The sequence below is a fragment of the Centropristis striata genome, chromosome 11, assembly GCF_030273125.1.
Source record: "Centropristis striata isolate RG_2023a ecotype Rhode Island chromosome 11, C.striata_1.0, whole genome shotgun sequence".
Taxonomy (NCBI): domain Eukaryota; kingdom Metazoa; phylum Chordata; class Actinopteri; order Perciformes; family Serranidae; genus Centropristis; species Centropristis striata.
In genome coordinates, this window is record NC_081527.1 from 10,088,976 (window position 1) to 10,116,927 (window position 27,952).

The 27,952-nt window shown below is 38.5% G+C and overlaps 2 protein-coding genes across 3 annotated transcripts; one reads left to right on the top strand and one right to left on the bottom strand.

The window, feature by feature from the left end:
- Positions 1-842: 842 nt before the first annotated feature.
- mier1b (mesoderm induction early response 1b, transcriptional regulator) lies at positions 843-15,806 on the top strand. Of its 2 annotated transcripts, XM_059344512.1 has the most exons (13): positions 843-861; positions 1,914-1,938; positions 3,436-3,584; positions 6,051-6,275; positions 6,405-6,534; positions 6,646-6,713; positions 8,041-8,113; positions 8,245-8,396; positions 10,982-11,063; positions 11,183-11,277; positions 11,607-11,734; positions 12,864-12,991; positions 13,890-15,806. In XM_059344512.1, exons 1-13 carry the CDS (start codon positions 853-855, stop codon positions 14,204-14,206), a joined length of 1,581 nt encoding a protein of 526 aa, XP_059200495.1. In that variant the 5' UTR covers positions 843-852; the 3' UTR covers positions 14,207-15,806. The 2 variants fall into 2 exon arrangements, with proteins under 2 accessions (XP_059200495.1, XP_059200496.1); XM_059344513.1 differs by lacking the exon at positions 843-861 and having other exon boundaries at positions 11,688-11,734.
- LOC131980303 (UDP-N-acetylglucosamine/UDP-glucose/GDP-mannose transporter-like) lies at positions 15,797-27,385 on the bottom strand. Its single transcript, XM_059344514.1, has 13 exons — positions 27,164-27,385; positions 24,317-24,350; positions 24,139-24,225; positions 23,958-24,025; positions 23,769-23,840; positions 23,614-23,682; positions 23,432-23,534; positions 22,747-22,839; positions 22,571-22,638; positions 17,205-17,283; positions 17,035-17,117; positions 16,890-16,942; positions 15,797-16,793 (listed from the first exon to the last, which is right to left on the bottom strand). Exons 1-13 carry the CDS (start codon positions 27,352-27,354, stop codon positions 16,783-16,785), a joined length of 1,011 nt encoding a protein of 336 aa, XP_059200497.1. The 5' UTR covers positions 27,355-27,385; the 3' UTR covers positions 15,797-16,782.
- Between the last annotated feature and the right edge of the window lie 567 nt (positions 27,386-27,952).

Genomic DNA, 27,952 nt, shown 5'->3' on the forward strand with positions numbered 1-27,952 from the left:
AAATTGAATTTATTTGCAGTGAAAATGTTTTGAGATAAGATAGGATAAGATAAGACTTTAGAGTTTAGAAAATGTTCACATAAAAATAAGAAACAAGACACGAGACATGTGGAATTATGATTTTTTTTTTTTTTAATTTATGGCCCCTTCCACTTTTTAGCATAAGCTGCAATATTTTCAATGTTTCATTTTAATTAAATCCAAAAGTATTGAGATTTAACTGCATTTTGTAATTAAACATATTCTTTTGCTAATGTGTCAGTTTTTTTAATCTGTGACTTGTAAAATAGGATTTGTGCACCTGTAATTAAGAATTTGTGAATGTGTAAGTTTTGTGTTGTATTTGTAGAGAAAAAAAATCTACAAGTACACAACTCAGAGTATATGACTTCAAATTTACTGATATGCATACGCAATCACTGTACACAACTACAAATTCCACTGTTAGAGGTGCTCAAATCTTTTGCACCAATAATACCTTCATAGCTTTGCTACACTACCATTTTGTCTTCTTTGTTGCTGTTGCTATTATTTCCCAGTTGATGCTTGCCATACCTGCTTGTTTGTTTGTTTTAAACTAAATGGAAAAATCAATAAAAAAACTGACAAAAATGTAGCGTTTTTTAACGATGGTAAAAAAAAAACCCGGTTCACACCGATATCTATCTGTTTTGTTTGCTAATTGTTTCAATGAATATACTATTACATAATAACGCACACAATAACACATGATGTCACTGCATCGTCCACGCTTCTCTTTGGAGGCATCATGTTCTTGATACTGCAGGTGGGCGGGGCTCTACATCCGGGCACCGCAGCTAACCCCTGACGTGACCCTGCAGGATTGCAAACATGGCGGAGGTAAGAAAGTGAAATAAATATTCGCAAAAAAAATAAATATATGCAGCAAGATAGATAGTCCAGTCGAGCGTGTACATTCTTTGCGTGTTGTAGCTTTAACACACGAAATTAAGAATCGGCTGTTTGCGTTGCTAGAGAGTCGCCATTTCTTGACACCAGCATGTTTAGTAAACTTCGGATGTTGCTAACGTTAGCCGCGCTAGCAGGTAGCTGCGCTGCTAGCCATGCTACTTCAAGGTTTTGTTTAAGAATACTCAACTATGCGTTTTAACGTCTTTAATTAGATACGGAGCTTCAGTTTCAATGTTTGAGCTGTTTATTTGTTGTTTTTCGGTCGTTATTCGCGGGCAGTTGGTACCATCCGTAACTTGGACGCGTTAGCTAAATATAAAGAGGATTTAGCTTTCAATGTGTCTGTAAGTTAGCAACTTGAGTGAAATAACCTGGTCATTGCCCGCCTGCTAGAGCTAAACTGTGTTGTGTTGAACGGTTACAGCACCGCACGGCTCTCACTCCAACTGAGATGCTACGTGCATTTTCCCGCAGGAAGTGGTGACAGTCTTCTTTGTGTCTTTTCTTATTGAACTGCAGTCAGCTTTTAGGACACAGGGTCGAGCGCGCTTTTTCTCCGCTCATCTATGCGCCCTGCCAGCGTCACTCACGTCAACTTCTACACTGCGGCGAACTCTTCATAGTTGTGACGTTTTCCCTCTAGATAGATAGATAGATAGATAGATAGATATACTTTATTTATCCCAAGCTGGGAAATTACAGTGTAGCAGCAGCATTACACACAGAGACAATAACAACACAATTAAGTAAAAAGAACAACTTAGGCATACTTCAAGCAATAAAATATAAAAAAATACAATAAAAATACAATTAAATATAAAGTGTCTAAAGAAGGAGGAGAATAGAATTCCAGTGCAGAATAAATATGAATATACAGTATAAAAATGTTGGTGCTATGAAACAAATAAGGTGCGATGAACAGTGTGCATAAAAAAGAAAAAAGATGTTCTCTAACTTTATTAACGTTTTCCGTTTTCCAGCCCTCCCTCGGGAATTCGAGCCCAGGTACGTAAAGTTGGAGCATTTTGTTGTTGTTTAGGTGTATGGTATATATTTCAAATGTATAATAGAGCTCACATCTATTCAATTTGACTCTAAAATGATCGATATATCGTCTTAAAAAAGCAGCACCTAAACATGCATTACAAAACCTTACATCCAAATCGATTAAATCATTTTAATTGTGTGTTTTCTGATTTGTTTACACAAGTAAAATGTGTAAATAACAGTAAAAAAGTGTTTAACCATTTAACATATTCAATGGTTTGCTGAAAATACAGTCATGGAAAAAATATTAGACCACCCTTGTTTTCTTCAATTTCTTGTTCATTTTAATGCCTGTTACAATTAAAGGTACATTTGTTTGGACAAAAATAATGATAACAACAAAAATAGCCCATAAGAGTCCAATATAAGAGCTGATATCTAGCCATTTCCATGGTTTTCTTGATAATGATTTTTGTTATTATTTCTTATTTAGCTATTTTTTTTTTGTCATCATTATATTTTTCCAAACAAATGTACCTTTAGTTGTACCAGCCAGGCATTAAAGTGAACAAGAAATTGAAGAAAATAGAGCTAATAGAGAGCTATAGAGCTTGATAGAGCTCAAATCTATTCAATTTGATGCTTAAATGATCTGTATTTAGTCTTAAAGAAAGCAGCATCTAAACACTTTTGGAACCTGCTATTACATATAAATTGATTGATAGTCTTGAATTAATTACCTGTTTAATATCAAATCACAATAACGTATAATAAAAGTAAAAAATTTTATTGTGTGTTTTCTGATTTGTTTACACCAGTAAAGTGTATACCACCTGTTCAAAACTGCTTTTAATGTATGACCAATGTTGTTGATTTTAATTGTTTGTTTTTATTTTCAACTGCATTTTCACTGTTTTAACTGTAAAGCGTCTTTAAGTACCTTTTTAAAGCGCTCTATCAATAAAATATTTTATTATTATTATTATTATTATAAACAAGTTTAATCACGTTTTTTACAAAAACAAAGAAGGCTTATCTTGCCGCTATAAGTCAAACTTATGTGAATATATATCCAAAATGTATTTATTCAGGCGAGGGTTGGGTGATAAGATTATATCTGCCAGAGAATTTGCTGTAGATTTTAGATACATTTTTTAAAATATGTTTTTATCTTTATCCATTTATTTTTTGTTAATTTTTCTTAGAAAAATGGTATAACTGTAATGATTTGTTATCAGATGTCCTTGGATATATCAGATATTCCCATTTGGCTTTTTCCATCTGTGGAAGATGAATTTAATTTTGATAAAAAATACATCATTGTATACACTGATTTTGTGGATATAAAATTACATATCCTGATATATATCAATATCACTAACCCCTATACCTGAAGATAGCCAAAAAAAAATACTGGTTGGACCTTTATTTGATTTCCATAAGTAAATGTTTTATGCAGTCATATTTTCAGTAAAATTTTGCAATCTTGCTTTAATTTTTGAGTTTCTTTTGTAGGAGGTTCAGCAGGTTCCGATGACCATGATTTCGACCCATCAGCAGACATGCTCGTCCATGACTTTGATGACGAACGCACCCTGGAGGAAGAAGAGATGATGGAGGCATCAGATGAGACCAACGCTAACGAGATTGAAGATCTTGCACGGGTGAGTCTCACGCTTTGAGATTATATTTGCTTTTTGTGTCGTTTTTTCAGCCCTGTCTGTTTAAAAAGACTCATCGATTCATTTGGGTGGGTCCTAATCCTGAGTTGTTTGTTTTTCCTTCTGTCGATTGTTACGTTGATTCTTTTTTTTTTTTGTAATTTTTTTTAATTATTTTTATTTGAGGTTAAAACAAAACAGGAAGGGTAATAGTACAAAGGTGATGGTAACAAAAACCATATAATAGTCTAGATCAGGGGAAGGCAACCTGCGGCTCTTCAGGCGACCAAAGAATTATACGAAATAATAACAGTTATTTCTTTACATTTTAATTTTAATTTATCATTGGTGTAGGCCCAAATCAATTTGTATTCTCCAATTGTAAAAATGTGTGGTTTTTAAACTTATGAAAATCTACGGCCCGACGCCTTAACCTCTAAATTTTGCCAACTTCAAGTCTCGTTTTAATTTTCCGTTGCCAGGTTAGCTTTCCTGCGATATTTCTGAGGGGTCTAGCCTTTTATTTGCACTTGGGTCCTCACTGCATTCTGACAAAACAATGTTAATAACTGCTCATTGCGACCTATTGGTAATGTTGGTAGGCTAATTTAAACTTCAATTAAGGCTGTTTTATCTTCATTGTAAGGCTCAAAAAAATGTGTGGCTCCATTCTGAGAGTTTTATTTCTGTTGTTAGTAAAGGTTGCCGTCCTCTAGACACTAGAAAGAGAAAATGAAGAAACAAAACACCCAGAGAAAAAACAACAAATAGCACATGAGTGATTTCAAATTACAGCAGGTTACATTACACACTTTGTGTAATCCATTTCCTCCAGACTTTCATATATTGGTCAGCCTTAATGAGAAGGTCAATCTCTCCGTACAGTTTATTTCATTAACTATTGCACTCCAGTTGTCCTTTGGTGGCGGGTTTACCTGCAGCCATTTCCGTGTAATGGATTTCTTACTTGCTGCCAAAAGGACTTTGTATAGTTACCTATCTTGGGCCACGAGATTGTCCGGAAATTTGCCCAGGTATAATAAAACAAAATCACAGTCAACTGTTACCCCAAATATGGTACTCATTTCTCCTGCAATCTTTTTCCAATACGGCTGGATTAAAGGACAAACCCAAAATACATGAAAGTGGTCTGCCATTGCTTTACCACACTGCCTCCAACATCCGCTCTGACCATGAGTTAGAGGTGGGGGAAAAAATCGATACAGCATAATATCGTGATGTTTTGCATGGCAATATTATATTGAATTATGGCTGGCAAGTATAGATATGTAGCGCTAAGGCTGTCAGTATTTTCACCGTATTTTCCAGAGGCCATAGCAGGCTCACTTTTAGGTATATACTGGAGATACTGGTATCATATGAAACTAGAAGATCTAAGGAATCTATGGGCACCAGTGCATGAGGATATTGTGTCGGGAAGTTGTCGAAATGCAGAGTTGCTGCAAAGTTTGGCTTTTTTTAATGTTTCATTCAGAAAAAGTGAAGCTTAAAGTTGAGTAAAGTTTGATAAAATGCCGCAGTTGTTGTCGTCCATACATGGCCCACACAGTTCAGTTCAGTTTGACTGAATACTTTGTTGGTCAGTCTGTGGGTTTGACTCTCATTGTGGAGAAATAAAAAGCCTGAAGTGAGATGAATAGACTGAGAATTTGAATTTAATGGACACAAAATGCAGTTAAACAATTAAATCTCAATATATTGTATCGCAATACTCACCATATCGCAAAATGCTCAAAGTCTCAATATCGTATCGGCATAAAATTGTATAGTGGGGCCTAATAATATTCCAGTCCTCTTCAGATATCTCCCGGCCCAATTTCCTCTCCCAATTCTGTCTGATTTGAGTAGTGGAGTGATGTTTAGAACTTTGTAATTCTTTGTATATCTGTGATACTAGACGCCAATCCTGAATTTATGTTTAGTCTACAATTATTCCTTTTAGGTATAGGTTTAGTTCACTATATAGTTAGAAAAAAACCCTAACTAACCACACTTGTCACTGTTGAGCTGCTGAGGGCCGACACTATGTAGTAGTACTTTGTGGTTTCTGCGCTAATCTCCCGCAGCGCAAACTGTGCCTCACTCTGAGCAAACCAAGCTGAAGCAGACGATTCCCAGAACTCCGGGAGCTTGAGAGAAAAATTGCTCGCTCCATCGTCGTTCCTTATGTCCTTGGTGAAAAACATCAGGGTCACCAGTGTGGAAAGTGCGATAAATGAAGTTTCAGAGCCGATTCCTCACTTCGTCAGCGCAGCGGCATGTCCTTAATTCGTTCATTTCCAACCACCCAAAACAAGTGTGAACACCTGGAATATAAACAATTAAGTTGCACTTACTTAAAGAGACAGCGTCCCAATAACATGGCATAAGAGACTAAGCACATATAGCTGAGTGTATTATACTGTATGGTGAATTATGTCCACTACAGTGTCACCTTTCTTTCAACAGGAGGGAGAGATGCCCATTCATGAGCTGCTGAGCCTGTACGGTTATGGCGGCGGTTCACCAGCAGATGAAGAAGAAGAAGAAGAAGAGGAGGAGGAGGAAGAGGAGGAGGAGGAGGAGGAAGAAGAAGAACCCGAGCCGGAAGAGGATGATGAGGAAGAGGATGAGGAAGAAGACCTGGACAATGATGAGAGCAGTAGAAGCACTGGAGAGTTAAAAAGAAATGAGGTATGTTGGCGTTGCAGTGAAATGGTTTCTATAAACCCTAATATATATTTTGTTGTGTCCTCTGTTCAGGGAAATCTCAACATTGTTTTGCAACTTTTTGTGTGTGTTTGTGTGTTGTTGTTTTTTCAGGGTGAGGGTGTTAAGATCACGTCAGGACAGGAAGACGAGGCTCAGGCAGCCTCTGAAGTCCGCACGCGCTCAGTCAGGTCCCTCGGCACGGCAGAACTCATCCGCTCCCAGAAACTCAAGTACTTTGAAAGTATGTGCCACAGTACCTCATCTTCTTTCTGTGTTTTTCTTCTGCTTATTCAAACTAAATGCAGATTTTCTAAGCTTTCGCTGGTTAAATGGATATTGCATTGTGTCTCAGGTAATAATGATGCGGAGGAAGAGTCAGATGAAGATGAGGACTATGTTCCATCTGAAGACTGGAAAAAGGTGTGTAAAAACTTTATTTTAATATTTTTTAGGATGATATATTTTTCCAGAGAATATCCCGATAACGATAGTATTGTTGTATCGATGTCGTTTTAGTTTTACAACGATATTAGAGCATAATAACTACGGTACATCCTTTTCCATGGCAATGAATTTTTTAAATCTCGAGACTATTAATCATTGGAATTGAAATGTGGAAAAGAAATATTAAAACATCCTAGATAAATAAAACATAAATAAAAAACTACAACCAAAACAAATAAAATAGACTTTCAAGCTCTGTTAACAAAAAATTGCACTGAGATAAACATTATGTATTATATCATTTTATTATTAAAATAACATATAAACAGCTGGAATGGCTGCTTGGGAAATATAGGTTTTTTTTCGGCAATTCATACTGCCTGTCAAACATTTGCAGCTTTACTTTAAACACAAAAAAAAAAAAGCACAAAAAGTCACGCATGTAAACGACAATATATTGAGTCCAGATAAAAAACTATTCAACAGTGTATACTGTCAAGAACAGAAACAGGACTGTTCTTCCAATCACCTTGATCAGTGACACTTCTCATTTTTGTAATCCTTTTGAATTTTAGAAACACAACATTGATTCAGAAAATTGTGATGCTGTAAAAAAAAAAACGTAATAAAAACAGAATGCAATGATTTGTACATCATTTATGACTTACATTCAGTTATATACAGTACAAGGACAAGATATCTAATGCTCAAAATAGGAAAGTTCTTCTTTTTTTGGTAAAATATACACTCATACCTTCTGTTTTACACCACCTCCCACATATGATTGATTTATGGGTTAAAAAAAACACACTTGAGACCACTGTTATATAGTATACTTAACTTCTCAAACAGGGTGTAGTGGACCTTTCTTAGAAAGTTTTAAACTGTCACTTAAGTGGAAGGAGCTCATTGTTTCACAATATGAAATGAATCACAGCTTTACTCACGGATTTGTTGATTTTGGAGATCAAAGAAATCCACAACATCCATATCCAAATAACTGGTTATACAAACAATGAATCAATTCATCTAACAAAATAAATACTTGCTAGTTGTATGAGTTTACACAAATTATAATTTTCTAAGTACCTAAATAAAAGGTAACTAATATTTACCAAAACGTTTCGTACCAATTAAAAAGACCATGATTAAATGGCTTCTACACAGGGTTTAACTTCTCGAGGGAAAATATTCACAAAAAAAGTACTTGTTTTAAAGGTGGAAAGAAAATAATCACAGTCAAAATTGCAAACAGATTTCATAGTAGTAATACTAACAGTAATGGTGTGTTTATTCCCAACAGGAGATCATGGTGGGCTCTATGTATCAGGCAGAAACTCCTGTCGGCTTGTGTAAATATAAAGAAAATGAAAAAGGTAAGTTTGTTGTGTCACTGTCAACATCTGCAGCTTTAAGCTAAAACACTGCATCTCTTTTCTGGGACCAAATAACTAAATATGGTGAGGATGACATTGCATTGCCTGTTTTCTATTAATTTCCCCCGTAGTTTATGAAAACGATGACCAGTTGTTGTGGAACCCCGAGTGTCTTCCTGAAGGCAAAGTGGTGGAGTTCCTGACGGAGGCGTCGAGGCGGACTGGAGAGGAGAAGGGAGTGGAAGCAATCCCAGAGGGATCTCATATCAAAGACAATGAACAGGTGACAACAGCAACACAGCCGTAGATTATACTGAAGGATGAGGCTGGCCAGCAAATGTTTTCTAATGTCAACAAAACCCATGAAAAGACCAAAAACTTAACAGTAAATTGGTTCTTCTGTTGTCTGTGTAGCCAGAGCCTGGCGTGAGGGATCAACAGATTTGTTTTATCAGGTTATTGGTCATCAAGGAGGTTATCAACTAGAGGTTTGAATCAGCAGAGGCCCCATGATACAATTTTATCCCGATACTTGAGTCACGATACAATATTATTTCGATTTTAAGCTTTTTGAGATATGGTGAGCATTGCGATACAATATATTGCAATTTAACTGTTTAACTGAATTTTGCGTCCACAAAATTAAATTCAATCAAGAATTGTTTTGTCAAATAAGAGAAAATTCTCAGTCTATTTATCTCACTTCAGTCTTTTTATTTCTCCACAATGAGAGTCAAACCCATAGACTGACCAACAAAGTATTCAGTCAAACTGAACTCAACTGAGATCAAACATGTATGGACGACAACAGCTGCAGCATTTTATCAAACTTTTCTAAACTTTAAGCTTCACCGCTCTGATTTTTTTTGAATGAAACATAAAAAAAAGCCGAACTTTGCAGCGTTATTTAGTCAACTTCCTGACACGATATAATATTGCCATGCAAAATACTATGCTGTAGCGATTTTTTCCCCCCACCTTCACTACCAACCGATAAATTAGAATGTAAGTGTCCTAGTTTAACACAAACTCCAACACAAAACTTAGTTTAAATGCCCTTAAGCATATTTTTAATTAAACTCTGTGTAAGAAAACTTTTATTTCACGTTTATAACTTGTTTTTGTCAGTATTGACAGAGTTATAGATGTCAAACAAACAATTTTTTTTAACCCGAAGTTGTCTTATCTTGCCATTCTGTGTATAAACTACACCTCAGATTTGATTCTTATTGACAAACAGTGTGATGGGTGGCTCATATGAACAGATCCAGCCTTTATTGTATACTGTACATCTGGGCTTTGACACGTCTGTATCCTCACTGCACTGAATTTTTAAGAAATATGATGATCTGAGTGAAAACACTGGGTGTTTTTGCAACTTCAGCAGCATCCTGCTCACCATCACAGCTTTTCCTGTCTGTGGCACTGTGGCTCTCCACTGTGTTATTAGGCTATTATCCCTAATGCATAACCAATCAGAAAGTGTTGTTGGCTGGACACTGAGTGAGACCACAGAGCAGTGAAAACAGACGGTAGCTTCTTTTACAGAGATTCAGCATTATTGGTGATATGTTAAATTTGACTTTTCTACACTAAACCGTACAGTTATGGCATTATAAAACACCGTGTGTGATTTTTAGATTTTCCAGTGGGCATCACTTGTTTAGTGTGTGTGAGCCAATCCAAACTGCCCAAATCTCAAAAAGCCGCATTAATATAACCTCCCGAACCCGACCCAATTTGCACTCTTCAAGGTGTTTGCGTATTATGTGTGCGTGCATGTGAGATGAAGAGATGCCTAGATTAAAAACAGAGCTGATATTTATTTTTTATTTGTAACATATGTAAATCTGGGAAATATTTTACTTTATTTTGAGCTAGTTTTGAATGTGGACTGTTGCAGGCAATGTTAGTTAATAATAACTTAATCTGAATGCCGCTTTGTCACTTTTTGAGTCACAACTACATGTGATACCGTCAAAACACCAGCATATGCCGACTTATGTAAACCCTGATATGTGCTTCTCTCTTTAGCTTGTTTTGTTTTTTTGTTTTTAATATTGATATTGTCCTTAAAGCAATATCGTCAGTGGGGGAATTTTAATATCTCCCATCCCTAGCTCTGTTATTTCCTCCGCTGCCAGCTCAGAGGCAACCAAATCTTTTCCTAATTCCACCTCTGTGACTTTCATACAGACAGGGAGGCAGAATACAGGTGCACTATTCCCCCCTTGAACAGGTTGTATAAAAGTGCACATTTTTTATTAATTTGTATTATTGGCAATTGGATTTTAACAGTGATTTAATTCCATAATTATAAAAATGCATCAGAGCCAATAATTGGCTGATGATGGGACAATCTTTACCAGATATGTCTATTTTTTGTGCCATGGACCTTTATTGTTGTAAAAAAAACACATGCTAGTGAGCCACACTGTTACACACATGTTCCTTCATTACCATTAACATTGCTACGATTGTTGTTGTTTTTTTGAGTCACTAAATGTGTGGCAATCTGTGGCTGAAATATATACATATTTTTTGCAGTTTGTGGGTTGTTGGCTAAATATTACAGTAATCAGCTGTTAAGTACTCAATGCCTTCTTAATTAATATATATTTGCTAAACTCTTGTAAAGATTTGCATCTTAAGTCAGAAGGAATGGGCTTGGGGCTGAGTGGGGAAATCAGAAAGTCTTTAGAGACGGACTGACATGTTGTTGGTCTTTTCATGGGTTCAGGAATTAGAAAAGTGTTGAGTAACGGCAGCATTGCGGTTTAAATCAGGTTAGCTGTGATCATGTTGTATCATGTTTATAGCTTTCTCAGGGCTAACAAAGTTTTGTTTGATCATTTCTTTCCCTTTTAGGCATTGTATGAACTAGTGAAATGTGACTTTGACACAGAGGAAGCTTTAAGAAGACTAAGGTTTAATGTAAAAGCAGCGAGAGGTAAGTAGACAATCACACTGACCTTCACTTTTCTCTGATGCAACTTGAATAATACAGTGTTGTGTATGTGGATCATCTTAAGGAGCAATGCATGTTAACACTTCTTCTCTCTGTAACAGAGGAGTTATCAGTCTGGACTGAAGAGGAATGTAGAAATTTTGAACAAGGACTAAAAGCTTATGGGAAAGACTTTCATTTAATACAGGCCAACAAGGTAAGAAGCGTCTAAAAGCCACATTAATAAACAATTTCTGATTGATTCATACCTCATGACCACATGTTTTTAAATGTTAATCATTTTGATAACATTAATTTATGTTGATGTGTTTGCTGTGTGATGCTCAGGGTTGGAATCAACCTTGTAGCATTTTGAGACAAATCAAATTTGTTAAATTTTAACTAAAGTGTCTGTAGATCACATGACCTTTGTCAGAGCCCCAAGCAATAATTTGATTTGTCTCTTAACTGACATTGTACTGAATCAATCTCTTTAAGACGATGGTAATAATGGTTATTTCATGTCTGCTGAATTAAATCTTTCAGGTGAGAACTAGGTCTGTAGGAGAATGTGTGGCCTTTTATTACATGTGGAAGAAGTCTGAGCGTTATGATTTCTTTGCACAGCAAACCAGACTTGGGAAAAGGAAATACAACCTTCACCCTGGTGTCACGTAAGTTTTTAATATATATATGTGTGTGTAAATTATTATTGGAATTCCTGTTTCAGAATTATGTGTTTTGGTTATGTTGGTTGTTTTGAATATTCCATCAGAGGTTTTCTGAGCCAAAACTACATCATCAAACTTCCTAATGTAAACAGATTCTCAGTTTGTTTTTGAGTGACAATAAGTCAACTGGTGGGTGCTTTTTGCAGACACAAATTATAAGCCCCTTTCATAGTGCAGTCCTGTAAATGTCCCGCTATATTGCCGGAAAGATCTGTGCCAGCTTTTCACCTTAGGGCGTTCATAGTGATCCCGCAAAGTCGTGATATTCGTGCCCGTTTATAGTGCAGTCTGGCGTCACTTAACGAGGTGGGAGGAGACATATAGTGACATGCAACAGAGCAGCTGCAGTGCTGCACAGTAGCACAATGCTAATAGGCTACACAGTTAGCTCTGTAGCAGTACAGTGTATGTGATGCAGCAGGATGTGTTCACTTAGCGTCCTTCATTTGTTTACAATAAGCACCGGACACTCACACAGTTAGCGATGCCGGTTTTCTAACGATCTGCGGCGGACACTCAATGCACAGTTAGCATGCCGGTTTGTTTACAATAATCGTCAGATGCTGCGTACAGTAAGGGCATAGCTGTTGTGCATGCTGCGTGGTTCGTTGACTGTCGGACCAAGTGGGAGGTGTGTGTCAGACATCACGCGCTTCCAACAATCCCACTAATTTTCTGACTCTGTGACTACCTCTGGAGGTGGAAAACTGGTGGGATCACTTGATCCCTGCATCCCGCTTTGGGTGCATTCATAGAGGAGGCGAGAAGTCACAGAGCGGTAAATGTTGCGGCATGAAACGGCACTATGAAGGGGCCTATACATTATATGCAGTTTTTTTAAGGAGCAGCAAGTCATTTTGTGTTGAATTTGGCGCCACCTGTGGACAAAAGCGATAGTGTTCCATGAGCAGCTTACAGCATCAGCGATGATATAATGTTTTTATTTATGGCTATGTGATGTAGCATTAATATGTAATCACATGAAAAACTGTAACGATGGTGACTATCTGTTGACCATAGCAAGTTTGGAGGTTGTGTGTGTAATGGCTTGTGTGCTACTGTGTGTCTTCAGAGACTACATGGACAGATTACTGGACGAGACGGAAAGCGCGACGTCCAGCAGGGCGACATCGCCGCCTCCCACCACGTCCAGCAGCAGCGCCAGCCACTCGGAGAGGGAAGACAGCAGCAGCCAGAACGGTGAGCGCTGAGGGCAAACTTATCTCCTTGTCTCAAACTTATCTCCCCTGATCTGTTTATTCAGATCAGTTGACTTGTATTTTTCATTTTGATATAATGAATGTTCTGTCTGACATGGCGCCTGCATCATCCAAAAAGTTTCTACCTCCACCCCCATTACAAATGAGTGAAATTGTGATGCTCCTAACAATGACGTTTATAGAATATATGGTTGTGTTGAAAAGTTTCACAATGGGGACATCCAGATTCTGTTTTAGCCCAGCACAGTTACAGATGAAGATTAGGCTACGCATCATACACATATCAGTATTATAACTTCCAGTAGTGGCTGCATATGATTGTTTCAGTCTTCTGGATCTAAACATTTCCAATAACTCTGGAGCCCCGTGAAGGCTAGTACTCAAAATTTATGGGAGGAAAAATGGATTTCATCATTTAAAAATTCACAAAATGTTTTTTATTTAATGAAATATTCTGCTTCAGTCCATATTTGCTGGTGTTTAGCCTTTCAAAAAATGTTTGTCGGTCAAGCTGTTTGTTGTCTTGCTTGCCCGATCAAAGGGAGGCACGCAACTGTGTTAACAGCAAACTGAAGTGTCTTTTAAGAAAGTAGATTTGATTGAAAAAAAAGACTAATTTAGTTCAAGTAAAGTATGATGACAGACATTCAAAGCTTCATTCAGGAACTTAAAAAGACGCTTGGAATTTGGAAAAATTGCTTTCCGTACAGCCCTAAAGATTTCAGCAGGAATAATTATTTTTGGTGTGTTTGGAAAGTAATTCCACTGAACACTGAGCGCCACAAATGAAATCACAGAAATCTGAGACATCTGAGAAATCTGTTTTTTTAAAGCATTTTAACTGTGTCAAACAGCTAACTTTTAATTTTCCTTGTCAGGTATCGGAACACACAACTCCAGCCACCCAGTGGATGGCCCTCAGCTGCCGCCAGTGAATCAAGTCAAACCTGAGTCCGTTCAGTCCAACGGTCCATCCCATCCGCCAGCAGAAGCTCCGCCTCCTCCCATTTCAGACAACAACTCCAACGGCTGCAGCCAACCCATCGCGCCCAGCCACGACCAAAACGGTTCTCTGGAGCCTCCGCTGGACCACAGAGACACGACAGCACACGAGAGGCCGGCCAAGAGGTGCCGGGCGGAGGCGGAGCCGCTGGGCCAAAGTGAGGTGGAACCATCCAGAACACAAGAGAACTGAAGGAGTAAATAATGTAGACTCATAGATGCTGAATTTGGGGCGGGGGGGGATTGTCCCGACTTCCCCAGGGGAAAGGTTGAAGAGGATTAGGAAAGATGAGCCCCTCTTGACCTGTGAGCGCAGCAAAGACTCACTCTTTGATAAGGTCAAAGGTCACTGAAAATCACACCTTGAAGAACACAGCCAACCAAACTGCAGCTGGTCCTCCAGGGGGGACCGGGGCCGTCCCGTCACCCCGTCCCTCCGACCCATCCATGTACTGACTGCCTGCAGAGCTCATCCCAAAGTACCACAGCTACATCATGTCCGACAAAACCATCTTCTACCCATCGTCTTTATTCCCTTGTTTTGGAGACAGACTGACAAAATTTTGCCAAGAATTTCCTGTTTCTATTTGTACTCAAAGGAAAAGAAATCACCTGTGATATTTTTTTACACAAGAGATATTTATATTTTTTAACAAAAGAAAACTATGATAGGTAACTGCTGTTCAAGCTATTTGAACATTTGATGAAAAACAGGGGACACGTTTGAAACGATTTTGTGCTTAAGTTGTCAAAAGGAGGCAAAGTAGGCAAACGCGAGACGAGCGAGGTCGGCGCCGTCGCTGCCTCTCTCTTTAGTTGCACTTTGATTGTATGTTCCTCATCTTTATCGATAAGGAGTGGCGTCGAAACCCAGCAGAATTTACATTTTCACTCCTTCTCTTCTGAACCCGCTCCGGCCGCCACCACGGCTGTTTGATTCTGATGAATGAACCAATGGGTTACGCCCCCCCGCAGGTTTGTTTGTGTAAAGCAGCTGACATCAGTGATGTCCTGTATTATATCTCATCATGTTAGAAGATCGCTGTATTTTTGGATTTTCATAGTCAGTGCTTTGCTCAACGCTTCGTTTTTACTAGACAGAATGTCCGTGATTTTTAATGTAAAGTTTGTATAGATTTCTTACCTTGAGCAGTTGGTACATTTTTTTATAACTGTCTGTTCATCTCTGTATGTTCTGGTCTTCCTCGTAGGCTGTGCTTTTCGTTGAGAAATCTTTCGCCTGTGTTGCGCCGAGGTGGATGTAATAATAAAGTAGCCATTCCTCTTTCCCCTCTCTGTTTGGCAGCACTTCCCATTCCTGTGTGCACAATCTGACGCGTTTGTTGCAGAAAGCCTCATCTTTGGTGCATAGAAAAAGCCCCACGTTGTGGTCGAGTGTGCTGCTTGACTTTGGGTTAAAGCCTGTGCTTTGTTTCAGCCCGTCTTTCCTCAGTAAGTGGCTTCAGAGCAGTGGATTTCCAACACCAAAACAGACCAGGTCGACATGGAGGTGTGACCTGGAAGATTTGTTCATTTGTTTTGGTGCAGTAGCTGTTCAGCTTGATGCTTACGTGTTTTACTTTGTACTCCAGCTTTGAACTTACATTCACAAATTAAGATAAGTTTGTCTCAAATAATGTTGATCCATGTAGTCTTTTCCTATGTTGACAATGATGTCTTTGTTTTTTTTTTCTCTGTAAATGACGACATGAATAAAAATGAAGTGTATTCCAAGACTGGCTATGAATGGAATAACATTGGCTATATTTAATAAATGTATTATTGAGTCTTGAGTTGTTGTATTGTGAGTTTAAAAGCTTTGGACACTTCAGTAGAACAAAAACACCTCATTTGATTCAAGGAAAGTGCCTTTATAGTGCTGTTGTAGTCATTCCCATGCTGCAATGATGGTGCAGAGACCACTGACCAATCAGAGCGGACTGGGATTTCTTTAGAGGGAGTCTTAAAGACACAGGTGTTTCAGATGGGTGAACACAGGTATATTCAGACAGACAGAATGAGAAAATAGTTTGTTTTTTAACATTTAAGCATGTAAATATGTTCTAGAAGAATAATAAGTCTCCTTTTAAATGTTATTTTTTACTCAAAGAAATGAGGGACAATATCCACAAATCCAGTCTTTTCTCTGCAACAATGCAGAGGTTCAACTAAATATGACGCTTAAGCAATTGTATGATTTTTTTGTCCCTGCGACGAGACTGTAATTTTAAAAGATGATCACTTTCAGCTGCGCCTTATTTGAGCTGGACTTTGGAATCTATAATAGTGTTTTAAAATTAAAAGCCAATGCGGAGAAAAAGAGTGACCAATAACTCATTATAGCATGGGAGTATTGTATTAAAACAGAATTACAAAAATACAAATCAATCCTTTAATTGTCAAAATAAAAAAACACTCATGACTTAATCAATAAAAAAACATTTATGAAAAAATGAAGGCACTTGATCTTAAAGGTGCTGCGCGTGACATTTAGAGCATTAATATAAAAGTGAATGAATATTTTCTATGTAAAGATATAGTGGAGAAATTTCATCCTGACCAGAGAATGAAGTCCTGTTTACTTAGACACGGAACCATTAATACATGTTCTAAATATCCTATACAGCACCTTTGATTAAAGATATAAACTTTGATTATATTCTCAGAAATTAGCTTTCCATGATTTCCTGACAATACAGAAAATACATACATTTTGACAGCATGATTTGTAGTCATACACAGTTCTTCCGTGTCAGGTCAGGACTGCTCTTACGCCTTTTCTGTTGAATTTAAATACAGTTCAGAAACCTACAGCATGTTCAATTTGCAGCTTTTTAATTCTAGAAATCTTGTTCTTGACGTGATTTTTAACTTACTCGTGTGTTCCTGTGTGAAGGTGATGTAGGAGTACACCAGGCTGCCAGCAATGCTGTGGGAAACAAACATGACAAAATCTGTCTCCAGACAACAAAAAGAAACACCAGCTCCACAACAGCACTGTTTAAATCGTGTGTGTCTTACCTGATGTTTAGACCCAGAAAGTTAGTCCAGGTGAATATGTAGTCTCCTCCGAACACCATTCCAAGGTATGTCACGAGTATATTCTGCAATAATCACACGGTCACCACACACATCTGCTACCATGAATGTGATCAGCCCACAGAGGGCAGGAGCGGTGTGAGATGACGTACCTTAATGCAGCCCACGATGGAGGTGGTGAGTGCTGAGTTGTACTGTGTGCACAGCATGATGGAGTACATTAAAATGAAGCTGCACAACACAACAAAGAGAGATTAGACAAGAGCAGCAATGTGGGATATTGTCTAGTAATGGGATAGTTTAGATTTTTAGAAGTTTGGTTGTATGAGGTACCTATCCATAGTTGGTGTTAAAGTATCCCGCAGAAAAATAACCCTGAATCAGCATCTGTTACTGATTATTTATTAAAAAAAAAGTCAGAAAAAGTGCCAGGATGAAAGATGCTTTTTTTCTCTGGGCGGTTGCACACGCTTTCTCTTTGTTGGGGAAAAAAAAAAAAAAAGGCCTCTAACTGCTCTACCACTGCCTGAGTCAGTTAGTTTGTTGGTGTTACTGTGTGACTTTGGTGTTCTAATGCAGAGATCATCAACTGCAGAGTTATAGCCTAATTAACTAGAAAATTCCTAAAGAAATTTTGACTGTGTGCTTGCCTCTGGACCGTGACTCTCGTGGCTTATCAAAAGGGGCAGGGATTAAACAGGGACTTTCTGCTGAGTGCACTGACACCTCATACAAGTCTCTAGGACAAACGGTTCACTAGTTAGTAAAATGGGCGTGGCTTATCAAAAGGGGCGGGGTTATCAATCACCAGTTAAACGGACTCTATGCTGAGTAATCTGACATCTTATACAAGTTTCTAGGACAAACGGTTCATTAGTTAGTAAAAGGGGGCGTGGCTAATAAAAAGGGCGGGAATTTATGAATTATTGTTATGTAGAACTGAAAAGTGATGAACCATCATCATGCCTGACAAGTTTGAGGCAGATTGGACAATGTATGGTCAAGTTATAAGGTCTCATGTTTTATGAAGTCTGTTTACTTAGAGTAAACTGACAGTTATCAGTTAGAATGTCTGTGTTGGAGGAGGGAGGGGGGAGGGGGGGGGGGCTTTGGTAGCTAAGCAACCACGTGGCCAGGTGGAGTCGACCAATCAGAGCAGAGCAATCAACTGAAATTAACTGACGATGGAGACAGTTCCATCAAAGTGAGCAGACAGAGGTCGACAAACTTGAAATTCTGGCCTCGAACAGAAAGCATTTTCAGCAAAACCATAATACCTATCATTGATCCGACTTCACTTTGAGCGTCCTGAGTTCTTCCTGAACATCTCCATATGTTTTTTTTTAAGAAAAATGAAAAAATAGCTTTGTTAGAGCGATTTTAAAAAACTGTTTAATTTTTTTTTTGAGAAATCTTCCTTCATTTTTAATATGGGAGCCGATGCGGCAGTTGGTGCATTTTGTTTGAGCATCTGTGCGTCCTGCGCCCAAACTATAACTCTGACAGCTTTACCAGAGGATTGTGAGTGAGAGGACAAATTTTCCTACATTTCTATGTATAAATTATTTCTGTAGAGTGAAATTTGCGGCCTGGAGCGCAGTTTTCAAATTTATTTTTTGACAATTCTTTCTCTCCCTCTACACTCTGTTTGATGACTTCTCCACTCTAGACTCTCCATAGGGTTACATTGGGGGGATTTTTTGACGTGTTTTTGCCCAATAATTTGAAAACCGTTTGTCGAAACCCTTAGAAAAGTCATAGCACACTTGTCATGGGCGAGCCGGTCGGTTTGATACCTTTTTTGTGTATGTGCGACCAAAACTCTGGGAGGAGTAGTCGACCGAAAAATGACACGGAAGAAACGGAAGAAAAATAAGAACTAGAAAATTCCTAAAGAAATTTTGATTGTGTGCTTGCCTCTGGACCATCATTCTCGTGGCTCAAATCAACAGTCAAACAGTGACTCTGTCCTGAGTTCACAGATACCTCATACAAGTCTGTAGGACAAACGGTTCACAAGTTAGTAAAAGGGGGCGTGGTCACTCAAAGGGGGCGTGGCTTGAATCAGCAGTTAAACAGGGACTCTGTCCTGAGTTCACAGACACCTCCTACAAGTCTCTAGGACAAACGGTTCATTAGTTATGAAAGGGGGCGTGGCTAATCAAAAGGGGCGGGGTTATCAATCACCAGTTAAACAGGGACTTCATGCCGAGTAATCTGACACCTTATACAAGTTTCTAGGACAAACGGTTCATTAGTTATGAAAGGGGGCGTGGCTAATCAAAAAGGGCGGGAATTTATGAAACATTATTATGTATAAGTGGTCAGTGATGAACCATCATCATGCTTGGCAAGTTTGAGGAAGATTGGACAATGTATGGTCAAGTTATTAGGTCTGTTCACTTAGAGTAAACTGACAGCTATCAGTTAGAATGTCTGTGTTGGAGGAGGGAGGGGGGAGGGGGGAGGCTTTGGTAGCTAAGCAACCACGTGGCCAGGTGGAGTCGACCAATAAGAGCAGAGCAATCAAACTGAAATTAACTGACAGTTCCATCACAGTGAGCAGACAGAGGTCGACAAACTGAAAATTCTGGCCTCGAACAGAAAGCATTTTTGACAAAACCATAATACCTATCATTGATCCGACTTCACTTTGAGCGTCCTGAGTTCTTCCTGAACGTCTACATATATTTTTTTTAAAGAAAGATGAAAAAATAGCTTTGTTAGAGCGATTTTAAAAAACTGTTAAATTTTTTTTTTGAGAAATCTTCCTTCATTTTTAATATGGGAGCCGATGCGGCAGTTGGTGCATTTTGTTTGAGCATCTGTGCGTCCTGCGCCCAAACTATAACTCTGACAGCTTTACCAGAGGATTGTGAGTGAGAGGACAAATTTTCCTACGTTTCTATGTATAAATTATTTCTGTAGAGTGAAATTTGCGGCCTGGAGCGCAGTTTTCAAATTTATTTTTTGACAATTCTTTCTCTCCCTCTACACTCTGTTTGATGACTTCCCCACTCTAGACTCTCCATAGGGTTACATTGGGGGGATTTTTTGACGTGTTTTTGCCCAATAATTTGAAAACCGTTTGTCGAAACCCTTAGAAAAGTCATAGCACACTTGTCATGGGCGAGCCGGTTGATTTGATACCTTTTTTGTGTATGTGCGACCAAAACTCTGGGAGGAGTAGTCGACCGAAAAATGACACGGAAGAAACGTAAGAATAAAAACTAGAAAATTCCTAAAGAAATTTTGATTGTGTGCTTGCCTCTGGACTGTGACTCTCGTGGCTTATCAAAAGGGGCACGGATTAAACAGGGACTTTCTGCTGAGTACACTCACACCTCATACAAGTCTCTAGGACAAACGGTTCACTAGTTAGTAAAATGGGCGTGGCTTATCAAAAGGGGCGGGGTTATCAATCACCAGTTAAACAGGGACTCTATGCTGAGTAATCTGACATCTTATACAAGTTTCTAGGACAAACGGTTCATTAGTTAGTAAAAGGGGGCGTAGCTAATAAAAAGGGCGGGAATTTATGAATTATTGTTATGTAGAACTGAAAAGTGATGAACCATCATCATGCATGACAAGTTTGAGGCAGATTGGACAATGTATGGTCAAGTTATAAGGTCTGGTGTTTTATGAAGAAAGCCATGTCTGTTTACTTAGAGTAAACTGACAGTTATCAGTTAGAATGTCTGTGTTGGAGGAGGGGGGGGGGGGGGGCTTTGGTAGCTAAGCAACCACGTGGCCAGGTGGAGTCGACCAATCAGAGCAGAGCAATCAACTGAAATTAACTGACGATGGAGACAGTTCCGTCAAAGTGAGCAGACAGAGGTCGACAAACTTGAAATTCTGGCCTCGAACAGAAAGCATTTTCGGCAAAACCATAATACCTATCATTGATCCGACTTCACTTTGAGCGTCCTGAGTTCTTCCTGAACATCTACATATGTTTTTTTTTTAAGAAAAATGAAAAAATAGCTTTGTTAGAGCGATTTTAAAAAACTGTTAAATTTTTTTTTTGAGAAATCTTCCTTCATTTTTAATATGGGAGCCGATGCGGCAGTTGGTGCATTTTGTTTGAGCATCTGTGCGTCCTGCGCCCAAACTATAACTCTGACAGCTTTACCAGAGGATTGTGAGTGAGAGGACAAATTTTCCTACGTTTCTATGTATAAATTATTTCTGTAGAGTGAAATTTGCGGCCTGGAGCGCAGTTTTCAAATTTATTTTTTGACAATTCTTTCTCTCCCTCTACACTCTGTTTGATTACATCACCACTCTAGAGTCTCCATAGGGTTACATTGGGGGGATTTTTTGACGTGTTTTTGCCCAATAATTTGAAAACCGTTTGTCGAAACCCTTAGAAAAGTCATAGCACACTTGTCATGGGCGAGCCGGTTGATTTGATACCTTTTTTGTGTATGTGCGACCAAAACTCTGGGAGGAGTAGTCGACCGAAAAATGACACGGAAGAAACGGAAGAATAAAAATAAAAAGAAATAGTCCCGGTGAATAGTAGTTAGTGTGCTTTTGCAAGCAAGCACACAAAATAAGAAATAGTCCCGGTGAATAGTAGTTAGTGTGCTTTTGCAAGCAAGCACACAAAATAAGCCCGGTGAATAGTAGTTAGTGTGCTTTTGCAAGCAAGCACACAAAATTAATTAGTTATTCTTCACCGCTTAGCCACACTCAGGTCCCGGGGGGCTGAAGTCGATCACAGCTGACATTGGGCGAGAGGCGGGGTACACCCTGGTCAGGTCGTCAGACTAATACAGGGCTGACACATAGAGATAAGAAACCATTCACACACTCATTCACACCTATGGGCAATTTAGAGACACCAATTAAACCTAAGTACATGTTTTTGGACTGTGATTTGGACCGATTTTAAGCATATTGCGATTTGGTGAGGATTGTGATACAATATATTGGGATTTAACTGTTAAACTGCATTTTAACTTCAATCAAGAAATGTTTTGTCAAATAAGAGAAAATTTATCTCACTTCAGTCTTTTTATTTCTCCACAATGAGTCAAACCCACAGACTGACCAACAAAGTATTCAGTCAAACTGAACTGAACTGATATCAAACATGTATGGACGACAACAACTGCAGCATTTTATCAAACTTTCCTCAACTTTAAGCTTCACCGCTCTGAATTTTTTTGAATGAAACATAAAAAAAGCCGAACTTTGCAGCCTTATTTCAACAACTTCCCGACACCATATCCTAACAAACACGGTGCCTATAGATTCATTAGATCTTCTAGTTTCATATGATGTACGGCCTCCGGAGAAAAAAAAAGGCAAAAATACTGCCGGCCCGCCGGCTGACAGAACCTTAAATATCGATACTTGGCAGCCACGAATCAATATAATACTGCCACGCAAAATATCTCGATACTATGCTATCGATTTTCCCCCCCCACCTCTAATAAGTATCTCATACAACCCAACTTCCAAAAATGTGAACTGTCACTTTAACAAATGCTGGATCTAGAGTTTTTACCCCATGACACAGGAGAGCACAAACTGCACCACAAACAGCTGATCAGACCATCCGTTATACTGCAAGCCCTGTTCTCAAACACACACAGAGAAGAGAGTCACCTCTAGTTGACTACTAAATTAGAAACACATAAATGTAAAACATGATTACATTTATGTAAAAAAAGGATTCCTTACCTCTTGCAAGTCTCCTGAGTAGTAAGCATATGCCACAGTGGGGAAAATCATGATTAAAGCGTTGTAGTAGAGGAGCCCATATTTGCCCAGCTCCTGTGATGACATCAGTGTACAGAACAATTAAAGGGCGCATTTTTAAGCGCTAAGCATTACAAGTGTGCAGATTTGACATCGTACAAAAAAAAATAATGCAACAAAATCAGTGTTGCTGCTAATCACTGACAAGTTCCAGGCTGTAATAATTCAAAACATTTTTTTTTACTTTGCATGTAGTATGTTGAAAATAATTCATATTTTCTGTTTTTTCATCAAAAAACATGGTGGTATTATGAAAGAAAACCTGGCATTAAAGGGTTAAAATATTTTAAAATTATTCATATTTTCTGTTTTTTCATCAAAAAAACATGGTGGTATTATAAAAGAAAACCTGGCATTAAAGGGTTAAAATATTTAAAAATGAATAAGTATTTGATATCAATAATTAGGTCAGATGTAGGTGACAAAAATCAGTTCAATGAAAGTAGAATATAATAATGTATGACATTTTTTTTTATAGATTGATTTTAAAGATCGCAAGATTTTATGCGCTAAGCAGTACAAGTGTGCACAATATCTGAACCAGCCCTGAGGGTTAATAAACGGTGCATCACACACAGTGAGGTAGTCTGATTACTTCTCCGCTTACCTTGGAATCAAGTTTCTGCTTGACGTACGCCCCGCTGGCCGCTGTCAGGATATTGTTCAGCATTATGAATATGTATCCTTCCATGTCGTAGGCTAAATCAGCGCTAAAAAACATCAAAGATTGAGACACTTGCTCACACATGAGCTGGATTCTGTCAGTATACGTGTGTTCTCGTGTCTGACCTGGCAGCAATAAAAGCACCAAAGATCATCGTGAACACTGTGATCTTAATGGACGTGGAGAAAGTCTTTCTGTGAGGAGAGGAAACAGCTGATGGTGACTAAAATCGTTCATCAGAGTGAGAAGATTCTTATTAAATAATGCTGAGGCAACTTACTTCAGCAAAAGTCCTTCAAACACCATGGTGAGAAAAATACTGAACCTCCTCAGAACTGTGAACATGGGTAAACTAGAGGGAAAAAAATATGGTAAACTTTGCTGTTTCATATTTTAGAATGAATATTTCAAATCATATAATGTATAACATAACACGACATATAACATGCCAATGAACAGAAGCTCTTACTTGAGTCGCTGTGTCCCAAACAGTCCTGATATTTGGTTCCCGACGTACAGTAAAGGGAGCGGAAACATCTGGAATGACACACAAACACATTAAATATCAAAGCAGTATTTTTTTTTTTAACTTAAATTTGAGGTTCTTGTTATTATCGGGTATTTTAGTCCCAAGTGAGAGAACTACTCACCTTGCGTGGGATACTCATATCCACATCTGGAAACGAGATAACACCCAGCGCCTTCCCAGTCCTCAGAACTACAATGGTAGCCAACATCTGCAGAGTTATTGAAGCAAGGAGAAAGAGTGTGTCAGGCTCTGTTTGGGTGAAGAGGAAGTATCTTTAGCTCAACTTAAGGCAGACTTACTTGGCCGATTCCAACACATGTTGACGATGGAAATCTGTAAAACATGTAGACAACAGTCTAAATGAGCAAAATGACTCAAGAATGTGTTAGAGATTAATAAAATCAGCAATGGTCTGCATTATGACCTTTAGTAAAACGCTGCTTGGATGTGTGTCTGGCGGGGCATGGAACACACAGAAATAAGGAGTATCAAAAGAAAGGACATACTGATAACGCTTTGCACATCGCCACATTATTTGAGGGCAAGCAGATAAAAAACTGAAGCACTCTTTGTACTCCAATTCAAGGCCACGGGCCCAGGTGGAGATAGACACTAACGAACACTAGACCAGCCATTCTCAACCTTGGGGTCCCGAGATGATTGATGGGGGTCGCCAAATCATTTTGGAAGTCAGCGCTGTCTACACTGTGTTAAAGTGTTCATGTGTTAATGTGTTTTAGTCTTTTTTGTCATTTTGTGTCTTTTTTTTGGTCATTTTGTGTATTTTTTAGATCATTTTTTGGTCAATTTGTGTCTTTTTTGGTCATTTTGTTTCCTTTTTTGGTCATTTTTTTCTTTTTTGGTTCATTTTGTGTCTTTTTTGGTCAATTTGTGTCTTTTTATGGTCATTTTTGGTCATTTTCTGGTCAATTTGGTTATTTTTTTGGGTAATTTTGTGTCTTTTCTGACGAATCCCAAAGTAGAAAGTTATTACTTTACAAGGAGTCTCTGGCTTGAAGCTGACTGTTCACACTCAGGAGGTCATGCATGTTAAATTGGGGGTCACGACTCAAAAAGGTTGAGAACCACTGCACTAGACAAGATACAAAAGTGTGCTGTTAGCTATTTCCTTCCACAGGGCAGTGACCGGAAGCTGAAGCACCAAGAGGCTAGGACTGGCCTGTGTGCCAACGAAATGGGCGGGCCGAGTCTAAACCATGGTGCTGCCCCAACAGTTTTGACCAATCAGATAGTCGCACATTCATATTATTAAACTCTGTGTAAAAGTAAGTTAGGTATCCTTTTCTGGGAGGTGGTTACAGCTAACTGCTTAGCAGCCTGTGATTTCTGAACAGATTGTCCATGTACATGCTCACTCTTTCATTATTGTTTTAATAGTCAAATAGTCAAAAGGATTTTACTCTCCTCTCATCTGTTCTGCAAAAAAAACGAACTCTAACAAATGCGATTGTTTTGCACCAGAACATAAAATAGAAAAAGTGGTGCAAAGTACATTTATAATTGTCTTAAAGTACAATTCTGACAGAGGGAGGTGAGTTCTGTCATCAATGTTATTTTAACTACATTTATCTGACTGTTAAAGCCAAAAGTTACTTTAAAGATCACACTCAGATGAGGAAAAATAGAAATTAATGCACTGTTATACAGTTAATTAAACCACCTACAACATTAAAAAGCTGCATACACATTGTTGCTCAGTGACACTGTAGTAAAAGTACTAATACTACACTGCGAAACTACTTCACTACAGTAAAAGTCCTAAATTTTAAAACTTACTTAAGTAAAAGTACAAAAGTATCAGCATCAAAATGTACTTAAAGTCTCAAAAGTAAAAGTACTCGTTATGCAGAATGGACCAACTCAGATTGTTTTATATATAGGGTATTAATATTGATGTATTTATGTAAGCATAATTTTACTGACTTACTGATTAATTTTAACAACTTAATATACTGTTATGAGGTATATATTTTAATATTTGCCTCAAAATGTATCGGATGAGAAGTATAAAGTTACATAAAGTTACACTACCTCAAAATTGTACTTAAGTACAGTACTTGAGTAAATGTACTTAGTTACATTCCACCACTGATGAAAGCACAGAAGGTTTTCTCTGGGTTTGGTTTGTTTGTTCTGGGCTACTGCAGAAACATGGGTGTGCAGCATGGCTGAGATAGAGGAGATAAAGGGGGCTTAAAAGAGAGTTCACTGGGTCAAATGGTGTAATATCATTAAAATAGAAATAAAAACCACATAAACATAAAAAACCACATCAGCTGCATACTTTAAAGTAAGAATACAGTTATAATAGTTATAAATCAGTAGTATAATTATATATATATTGATCTGAAATGTGCCATTCTGCATAATGAGTGTTATTACTTAAGAGACTTATACTTTAGTACTTATGAAACTGTAACTTTATACTTTTACTCTACTAGATTTTGAGGCAAATATTGTACTTTTTACTCCATTAAATTTAGCTGATAGCTTTAGTTATATTTATGGTATACTTGAAAAGTTGAATGCTACTTACATAAATGCATCAAAAATAATAACAGCAATATATTTGGAATATATAAAACAATTTGAGTGGGTCCACCCTGCATAACACGTACTTTTAATTTTGATACTTTAAGTACATTTGATGCTGATACTTTTGTACTTTTACTTCAGTAAGTTTTGAATGCAGGACTTTTAATTGTAGTGGAGTAATTTCACAGTGTGGTATTAGTACTTTTACTTAAGTAACGGATCTGAATACTTCTTCCACCAATGCAGGACTTTTACTTGTAACTGAGTATTTCTACTGCACTACTTCAGTAAAAAATCCAATTAAAAGTTCTTCCATCATCGGTTGGGGCACATGTTGCTATGGGAACCTATCTTCTCATTCCTAGCTAGCTCTGCTCCCAGAGTGATCAAACTGTCAGCCCAAAACACATTTAGAAGGACATTTTCCTCCCTAAGGATGGACGGAAATTATTTAAAACTTGTCTTCTTCGTACTTAGTATCCCATCACTAAAACTGTCACCTCTAAATGTAATTGTACTCTTAAACTGGTGGTCAAGTGTCCATAACAACGGCGCTTCCTGTAACGGCTTGTTGAACTTTGTACCTTTACCTGTAGCTGGTCAGGACGCTTTTGTTGACAACAACGATGAGGAATGAACTGACTCCGTAAAAGGCCGCAGCCAACAGCTTCAGATACACCGCGGAGCTGTCACCGGATGCGGCTCTGGTCGCGGAGGATGCGCCCGCAGGTGAGGGCTTTCTGTCGCCGGGCTCAGGTCTCCGTCTGTGGGTGTCTGCCATCGCGAACTGTCGCTGAAGTGTCAACGGAAGCCGACGAGTTCTCCTGCGCATGCGTACAACTACCCAATGTAAGCGATACGAAAATAAGTTAGGTCTTTATTCATCTCCATTTTTTTGGACATTCAGGGGTATTATCATAGACGAAATTTTGATTTCACAGGTGGGGGGACACAAGTATCTTTAATAAAACTCAAACTCTTTCAGTTCACTGTGTAGTAGTTATTCTCGTTTTCTATTGTTACTTTTAAGTTTACTGTTTATTCTTTCAACCTCACCTATGAGCCTCCAGCCTCTCCTGCTCTACCTCCTTCAGCCTCTCCTCCTACACCTCCTCCAGCAGCCTCTCCTCCTCCATCTTTCTCCTCTACGTCCTCCAGCTTGTCCTCCTCTACCTCCTCCAGCCTCTCTTCCGCCTCCTCCAGCCTCTTCTCCTCCATCTCCTCCTCCTCTAGCCTCTTCTCCATCTCCTCCTCCTCTAGCCTCTACCTCCTCCAGCCTCTTCTCCATCTCCTCTACCTCCTCTAGCCTCTTCTCCTCCAGCTTCTCCTCCTCTACCTCTCCTCCAGCCTCTCCTCCTGTATCTCCTTCTGCATCTCTA